The sequence below is a fragment of the Mizuhopecten yessoensis genome, unplaced genomic scaffold, assembly GCF_002113885.1.
Source record: "Mizuhopecten yessoensis strain PY_sf001 unplaced genomic scaffold, ASM211388v2 scaffold715289, whole genome shotgun sequence".
Classification (NCBI taxonomy): Eukaryota; Metazoa; Mollusca; class Bivalvia; order Pectinida; family Pectinidae; genus Mizuhopecten; species Mizuhopecten yessoensis.
In genome coordinates, this window is record NW_018479546.1 from 555 (window position 1) to 10,121 (window position 9,567).

Consider the following 9,567-nt stretch of genomic DNA (forward strand, 5'->3'; position numbering starts at 1 on the left):
GTCGGTTTGATCAATGGATAACAACCGCTTTATATGTTCAGAGTAATACAAATCTAACCGCAGTAGAAAATATAGGACTTTGTATTTGCATTGGATGTAAACTGACTGTTTCAGTATATTAAGATTCATCGGGTTTGTAATGGACCTAAATAACACACGATTTCCTAATTTCATATTTGTCTATTTACATGCAATGCTGCATTTGTCCATTTTTATGAAATAAACTTTGTCTAGTGATATTGTCAGGAATATAATTGTTTGGTATTATCACCATTGTAGCACAAATTCAGACAAAATATTATGAAAAACAAATTCAATAATCTTTACCGTTTGCCAAAATGCTATGGGTTCTGCGGCGTCCATTGTCAGATCGAAGTCAACTTTTTGGCTAAAAACGATTTCTTCTCAATAACCAACATGTCTAATATGATAGCGTTTGGCAAGTAGTATGCGGGTGTAAGGGGTACCAAATATGTTTAAGTTAATGACCTTGACCCTCTTATGATATTTAGACAGGTAACTTTATTTAGTATATTTAAATATATTTAACCTTGGTCCATTTTAATGTTAATGGTGTGAGATTCAGATTAGGTGAGCAATACAAGTCCATTGGAACTCTCGGCTTGATTACATATTTTTGTTTTGTCGGCTTTCCGGATATTATGATGCAACAAAATATTTTTTTGTTTCTGTTTTTAGCTATTATCCTACAATGAAGATGGCGACCAGTTTTAGTGATGAGAAGGACGACATGTACAATGTTCACGGCCACATGGGCAATATCAGTCGGGCGGCCATCTTAGAAAGTCTAAGTGAGATACAATTAATTACCATACATAAGCATTCCCGCAAAAAAACCCACCTGTAATATATGAAAAATATAACATTATGTTATATCTAAGTTAGGAAAATTCATCAACATGAATATTTTTAAAAAATACAGATTGGAATACTTGATGTCTACCATTGAAAAATCTGAGAAATTCAAGTCTTTTATTTTTATTAATATGAAATATCTAAAGGTCGATCTGTGAATATGTTTTTCTAATAAAGATTAATGACATATCATTTTATAAACATATTCAAATCCTCGGTTATTTGTTTCACCCGTGTATACAAAATTATTGTTAATAATCATATCACGTTAGAATACAATGAAATGCGCTTTTATATATACCTGGGATTCTTATGATAATATTCTTCTTTTACGCGCGCCAATTTGTGAGCCAAGCTTTCTCACATGATGCCTCATTTTTATTTCAGCAACAAGTAGCGTACAGCTGCTTCGGTACAATTGCACGCTGCAGCTTGTTGCCAGTTTCAGATATCGGTGTGTTTAAAAAAATAAAAATGTACATGCAGACGTGTACCTTCATTTTACAAAGAAATGTCGTCCTAGACCAGCTACAAAATCGACCCACGTATTTGTATTTGCAATATATGGAGCTGGAAGAGCGTTAGTTTATTGGAATAAAAAGAGCATCAACGTGAAAATCGATCCCAATGATTAATTATTAATAACAACTGGAAATTTTCGTTACATAGAGGATGTGGTTTAATACATCAAAACTTTATTATGATATATAAAGATAATGTTATGTTATGTTTAATTGCCTTGACTTTAATTCATTTAGGAAGAATACTTAGTTCAAGACAAGCTTCCAAGACGGAACATCCAGTCAACATAGCAGATTATGGAACTGCAGACGGACAAGCTTCTCTGTCGCTCGTCAAGGAAATGATAGGTAAATATAATACCATTAGACAAGAAAAAACGTTCAATATAAAGTGCCTCTTTCAATGCAGGTTAAGAAAGTACAATTATGTTACAGATGTCATACAAACAGATCTAGGGAAGGAACAAGCCATTGTCGTGTACTATAACGATCAACCGATGAACGACTTCAATCGGCTAAGCAAAGTCATCCAAGGTTGTATAATGCATTACGATGTCTTTCGATGACATAATGACAGGATTATTTGATAAAAAATGATAGTAATTTCTTGATTTTGCTACCAATTGATTTAAATTAGCAATGGTGAATCAAACGCTTATCATAATTTATATTTTCATTTTAAGAACAGATAAGAACTAGATTCACGTAAGATATATCTAAAAGTTCAAGGGATACTGTTTTGATTTGTAAAATAGCTTCCGTTCAATGTACATCTCTGAATTAATGTTGACAATTTCTTAAGCACTGGTTAACAAAATGAATCGAGTTGAAGAATGTGTTTCTCAGGTAATAGACAGGATTATGGACGAACTGTCAACAATAACGTCTATTGGGTGATCGTTCCTAGGACTATGTTTGAACAATGTCTCCCGAACAATACTCTGGACCTGGCAATTTCCTCTGTAGCAACACATTATTTGTCAAAACAGTACGTATCAGTGACCTGTTTCAGATAAATTTTAATAAATTTAATATTGTATACCGGAAAATGTTCGCCTAATCAAACTCGCCTTTCGTCTCTAAAATCCATATACTTCCAGTTTTAATTTCGCCCATCACATTTATTTACTAGGTATGCTATGTTGTTTACTAATGTTCGTTTCAATGTATTCACCCTCACTACGGAGGGCGAAAATGTCAAAAATTACACTCCAGCGAAAAAATCCCAATATGCAGTAGTCGTTTTCCTTTGAATAACATTTTTTTTTACATTTTTACCAGTGAAATATCATGAATTATCCATTAAATAAAAAAAGTGTTATCGTCAATTGAGTGCAAATGTACGAAATGTTATATCTTTGCATGAAAAGATATCACTTTTAGTATTGTTCAAACTCTGCTCAATTCTATTCACCGCGTAGATTTTTGGTTTCAAGTTCAGTTGAAGCGACGGCAAACTAAGTAGTTGTTTCGGTAAACCTTTGCAACATACAGTTTGATTTAACATAACTACACAATTAATATTAATTTATTTTGTACTCTTACCTAATATTTGCAGCAAACGACAAAATTACATTCAGCAAACTATTCAAAATGGCGTCCTGTCTTGTTGTTAAGCGTTACGTCATTGAAATGTGGCGTCAAATATTACCCCGTGAATTCCAGTGCGTTTTGGATGTAGCAATATTTGCTTCGTGTTTATTTAAAAAAAAAAAAAAAAATGATGACATTGAATAATATTTCTGTTGAATACTTGATATGTTTAACACGTATCGCAGAATATACCAACATTTTCACTCGTGCTTCGTACTCGTGAAAAAAAATCAATATTCTTCAATACTCTTGAACTATATACATGGTATTCAAAAGGAAACCATTAAATATCTTTCATATTGTATAGGTGTAAGACATGAAATAAAAAGTTTTAAACCTGAAATTATCTATTCTACTATATCCATTTTTCTGAATTTGCATTTATAATTACAATGTTTATCTTTTTTTAAATCTGTATAGTGTTTATCAATTTTAGAGTTTGTCAAATAAAAAATGGTGTATTCATTGGCGAAGCAGATGACATTGAACAATGTTTGATGAAGGAACAAGCAAAAGCTGATTGGAGGTCTTTTGTTATTTCTAGAGGACGGGAACTAAAGCCTGGTATGTCACATTTGTTTTCGTAACTTATTATAAATATTTTTAGGATATGCTGTTCGTTATTATGGTGATAATATTTTCATTTAACAATACCATGGTGAGATATTTAACGTTATGTTTGGTTTTTAACATCAGTTTTCGACTTGAAGAGCAGATTTGAGATGGAAATTACATATATGAACTTATCATAAAGAATTAAGCATGAGCTTTGCCTATTTACACTAATAATGCCTTATTATGTATCTTTGCCCGTTATTGTTAAAACAACCGTTGGTAAAATTATGACTTACTGGTGTTTAAGGTGGTTTTCTTATAACAATAACCACATCTTCCAACGAAAATGACGATAAATTATTGCAACTAGATGGGGGATTTCTAAGTCTAGGGAGCATCGTGTCTGATATGGCAAGAGAAAGCATAATTTCACAGGTATGTGGTTAATTTATCTATATGTACATGTATGTAGTAACTGGTGCTTAATATAATATGTTCAGGATCCCCGTACCACTGTCGCAAAGTGTTGGAAACCTTTTTTCCCCGGCATGACTATATCTTTGATAACTTATTTCTGGAAAGAAAAAGATATAGTCCCGGACTTTTATGAGAAATACTGAAGATGAAATAATCAAAGTATAACCAATATAGAGTGTAAAAACTCATTGGGGCTAGATAATGTTTCGAACCCTAGACTTCTGAGTGTTATACTATCGATCTAACAGATTGAGCTACCTGATTAACGGATACAAACTGTATGTCCTGACCCAACTGTTTCTGTAGTTATATCTAAATGGAAGTTAAAGCGAGGTAACTGTATATAAAAAATACAGTGCAGTGTTAAATGGATCCTTATATTCAAATATGTTATTTATATAGAAATAACCAGAGTAGTCACACGTAGTTGTTAATGTCAGTAAAGATAATGATGTTGCTTTGTCGTATTTGCTTTCTCGACCCCTTATTGGTGAATCTGCTATCTCTTTTCGAAATTTACGATTTGGCTAATGATGCTGAAAAAATCCTAATTGACAACAATTAATAGCTTTTTCTATTTAAAAGATGTAATGTTAGGACATCAGATAACTGTAACCCCTATCTCACATTCGCGAATCTGAACACGAATGAACACGATTTAACGTTTTTCCTTAAAGCGTGTTGGAACGTATGAAGGTCGCACAATCATTCGTGTTCATTCGTGTTAAGTCTTGGTCGGTCGCGCCCGGTCGTATGGCCGTAGCAGCTCGGTTTAAATCGTGTTATAAATCTTTGCAATGCACAAATTTATAACACGATTTAAGCCGAACTGACACGTCGTGTTCAGTCGAATGAAAGTCGTGTTCAGTCGAGTCGGGGAGCATGGGAAGAAACTCATACGACCTTCATAAGTTTTAACGCGATTCAACACGACTTTCATACGACTCCCATACGCCTGAACACGAAATCCATACGAGCCCATCACATGACTGAGTGAGAACGTGGGAAACCCCCTGAAAGTGAAAGCTCATTCTACAGCCATGTCAAACCTCAGGCGGCCAAAACATAAACTCCTCCAAGCAAAACCTTTGAAAGAGAAACATCCTTCACCACCAACTATGGATGAACATCCACCCGATACCCAGGGACAAGATGAGCCAGCTGAAACCTCTGAACCACCACCAAAATCGCCAACAACAACTTAAACTGACATCCAGCCATCTCAGCAGCCATCTGAGCCGGAGGATAGTCCATTTAACATTCCATCACTATCACCTCCACCTTCATCTCCATCTGAAGACATTTCACTTCATGAACAAAATAAACAAAAATATGTCGAATGAAGGTCTTGCTTAGTCGTATGGAGATCATGTTTATTTTTGTAGTCGTATGGATATCGTAATGATTGGTGTTTAATGGTAGGGCGGTCGTGTTGATTCGTGTTAAGTCATATGGGCGTCGTATGACAGTCGTGTTTGGTCGTATGGCAGTCGCATTAGGGTCGTGTTAAATGAGGTTAAATCGTGTTGTATCGTATGAATATATTATGACGGTCGTATGAGTGTCATGTTCAGCCGTATAAGGTTGTATGAGGGTCGTTTTTGGTCGTATGAGGGTCGTGATTGGTTAAGAAATTTGCATAAACCACAAGGTCGAGCACGAATCAACACGATTTTTCAACTTTTCTTAAATCGTGATCGCAATTTCTTAAATCGTGTATGGGGGTTGTGGGGCTGTACGCTAAACGGTTAAGAAAAGTCTGTATTCAATAATAATGTATGTGGTTAATCTGTTTTTGGTAGTCCATTAATTGTATCGATTCACTTCTGTAAAAAAAACCACGGGTTTTATCTTTGTCTTTGCCCCACCCAAGGTCACAGGTACTCGCTTGAAGAAAACAAAATAATAATTGTAGTGTAATTTATAATTTAGTCCTTTCGTAGAACGTATCTGCATGCTCATGTAATCCCACTTAAACCGTTTCGACGTAATTATCCTTGTGATTTCCTGTCTCTGTACCAGTATTACATCTGTTTCCGCAGTGTTACAGTCATGACTAAAATATAGCACCCGTCTACTTCACTACATAATGTAATCCCTATTTCTATCACTTCCAACAACTGTAACTTATTACATAGGAAACTGTGTTTTCCTCAGCATTACCAAAGCTACCATAAGTTGTTATTGAAAAGAAAACCATATCTTGCGGCTCTCTTCTGGAAAAATGTTTTTGAAATAAACAAATAAAAAAGGGAGGTACAGTATATACGAAAATCAACACTGCAGTGGGACAGGGATCCTTAATCTATTGAGGGTTAAAAAGGCACCTTTTCCTAGTGTTGTATTGCTACACATATTTTAGAACATTTTGATAAATAATTTCATTCTTTTGATCTTCGCTCAAGTGATGAATATTAAATGGACGAAACGGTGATATGGTGATATGGTGCAGTTAATATTTACGTTGTTTGACTGATCAACAAACGAAACGTTTAAACATGTGCTTCCTTCATTTTATTTCCAGTCATTATCAAATAATAATCAATTGTCTATATTCACAGGAGGAGTATCTTGGAACAAACTTTCATTGCCACTATCTGAGAAAGCCGGCCGATTTTGAGGAACCGTTCACCAGTGCTCTACCGGAAGTAAGGGAACTTGGATTGGAACTGGTGTCTGTTAAAACAACTAAACACTATCCACGACACTCAACGTTTGATATTGTCAACAAAGGTGAGGTATATTCAGGTAGTATTGAAACCAGGATGGGTGTTTCGCAACGATTTCTTAACCGGGTTAGAAATCGCCCTTAAATTGATGTGTTCGCGATTTTTCACACCAGCACGATTTCTCATTCAAGCGAGAAATCGTGGCGGAACTATGGATAACAGATTATTTTTTTTTTTTTTTTTNTGGGTGTTTCGCAACGATTTCTTAACCGGGTTAGAAATCGCCCTTAAATTGATGTGTTCGCGATTTTTCACACCAGCACGATTTCTCATTCAAGCGAGAAATCGTGGCGGAACTATGGATAACAGATTATTTTTTTTTTTTTTTTTCATACATTAATGTTATACCAACTTCCAGTAGATCTTTATAAAAATAACGAAGGAAGTTAAAGAAAAATGGTGATCATATCATTTGTAATTACTTCTGATAAAATGAAGATAAAATATATCTATGATTCTGTAATATTACAGACGAGGCAGAACAACTGGAATATTCCCGCACAATAGTTGCTTCGATTTACCCGTGGATACATCACGTGCTTTGCGGAGGATTGTCTGTTTCCCGAACGGAGGATGAGAAACAGACCATCATTGACGAATTCTTCACCAGATTGCAGACGTATGCGTTTGATCATTCAGATCATAAACCGACCCACATCTACACACAGGTTGTTATAAAGAAAACTCACATATAATGAACAACGAATGGAACATACCTAACGTGGGCAATTTAACCACAGCATATACAACATAAACAGTTATTTATACTCAGTTAAAACCACATATGATTCCCGTAGAATATATTCCACTATATCAAGCAAATGTAACAAGTGTACCACAGCAGCATCAAAATAAACCAACCAAAAAAGTTTCGATATTTCTTGAGTACAGTAGTATTCTGACAGTGCTGAACTTTTGTGAAAATCAAATGCGGTGACCTCTTTTCAAGGTTACAGGGGTCAATTTATTTTTCAAAGCTAAAACGACTTTTGTTTATAAAAAACACCGGATTGCCTAGAGTCATAATATTCGGCTGAATCTTACTAGTTTTTCCAAACCTTGTGTCCCATTCAAGGTCATGATTCCAATTTGTTTAAGTGCTGCAAAGAGTTCTCTTAAGATCAAAAATTCATGATGTCATGATGTTTAGACGGCAGCTAGCTGGTATGGAAAGCTACATAGATTACAAAAAATACTGTTCTTTGTTCGCGGTCATAGAGGATAACTGTGTTAGTGTGTTGATTTTTTAAAAGATTTTTCTTGAAAACGAGGAATTTGGTCAAGATATTTGATTTTGATGCATGCTTGGGTAAATGGCTATCAAATTTGTTAAATTATAATACATTGACAAAAGTTTGACATTTCCACAAGTAATATAGATTTAAAACACTAAAGGTGCAAAAGGGGAAGAGTATTGTTATTTAGCCTACAGAGGTAGCTTGACTGTTTAAACATTTGAAATATATTTGACTTTGACTAACTTTGAAGGTCAAATAAATAAGTTCGTTTGTTTAAATGTGAGCGGTCTTTGTCAAATGGGCCTCTTATTTGTAGAAAAAAATGTCAAATCAAGAACAATATGCATGAGCTCACTGGAATAATTATCATTGGGATATCTATTTTTATAGACTAATTATGTTCACAATTATAAAGGCATGATGAAACCTAGACATAACCAATAAAGGCGTCGAAAATCCTTAAATCATTTTTTATTTATTTATTTATTTGTATTGCATTTTTCTATATCCTTCGTTTTTGTATGATTTCGCAAGGTATTACAATGGTTAATCGAAATCATTTCGCACGGTATGCTACAATGTACCGAAATTTACCGGACGTGATGTCACTATGGACTGGAAAGTCGACATGGCACTGGCCTTGATTGGCGATTTGAAGATAACCCTTTATAACTAGTGAGCTTTGCCCGGCTGCTGATGTCACTGTGACATGGGGAGGGGCTTGCGTACAAGATAAATGGAAAATTAGGGGTCAGATGAGATTCATCATTTGCCAATCTTGTCGCGCGGGATTTCAACAGAACCCTAATGATGTTTGGGGTTAAATGATGAATCGTTGATTTTTAATTGATTTATTTCGAAATTCGTTCTCATATATAAATTTATACATGTAGGTACAGCCATGCTAAAATAGAATCAGCAGCACTAATATTTAATCAAAGTGCGTCGATTCTTTCGTTGAAATTGTGTAGTGGGTTGGAAAGGGGTAGGGGGTAATTGAATGACGATTATGTTTCGATTGTCTTTATACCTTACGTATTCAGTATCTGTTCTGCGCTCGTTATCCGTAAGGAAACCTATATTCACCTTCCTATCGCATTAAACGAGTGTTATAAGATGAACATACACCCCCAGATTATTGCACTTTAACATTTGGTAATTGATACAGCATGCAAGAAAATGGTTGACAATGCAGCATACGGCTGTTTCGTCCTTCAACGAGTCACCGGCGATACTAGTGTCCACAAGAATCTAATTCTAAATCGGTCCAAGCTTCTGTTATAACAGAAGGGGCGGAGCGTGGCCCCTCTCCCTTAATTTATAAAGCTTAAATTTAGACGTGCACTGGTTATTTCAAATTAAATAGTTTGTATAGTTTGTGTATTATGAGCCATGCCACTATTCAAAAGAGTTACCTATAGGACATAGGAAGTACACCGTTATACTGGTTCCAACACTTGCCCTCAGGTAACCAACGAATGGCACATAAACAGTTTAGATCATCTGTATCGTCAGAATTCGGTAATCAAACAGATATGCATTAACTTCAAACCAAATATAATCACATTATGTGTGACG

General features: G+C 35.0%; 1 protein-coding gene across 1 annotated transcript; it reads left to right on the plus strand.

Moving 5' to 3' along the window:
• The first annotated feature begins 1,828 nt into the window (after positions 1–1,828).
• Positions 1,829–8,447, plus strand: LOC110441065. Its single transcript, XM_021484160.1, has 6 exons — positions 1,829–1,931; positions 2,244–2,385; positions 3,427–3,554; positions 3,853–3,980; positions 6,584–6,755; positions 7,223–8,447. Exons 1-6 carry the CDS (start codon positions 1,895–1,897, stop codon positions 7,444–7,446), a joined length of 831 nt encoding a protein of 276 aa, XP_021339835.1. The 5' UTR covers positions 1,829–1,894; the 3' UTR covers positions 7,447–8,447.
• Positions 8,448–9,567: the final 1,120 nt, after the last annotated feature.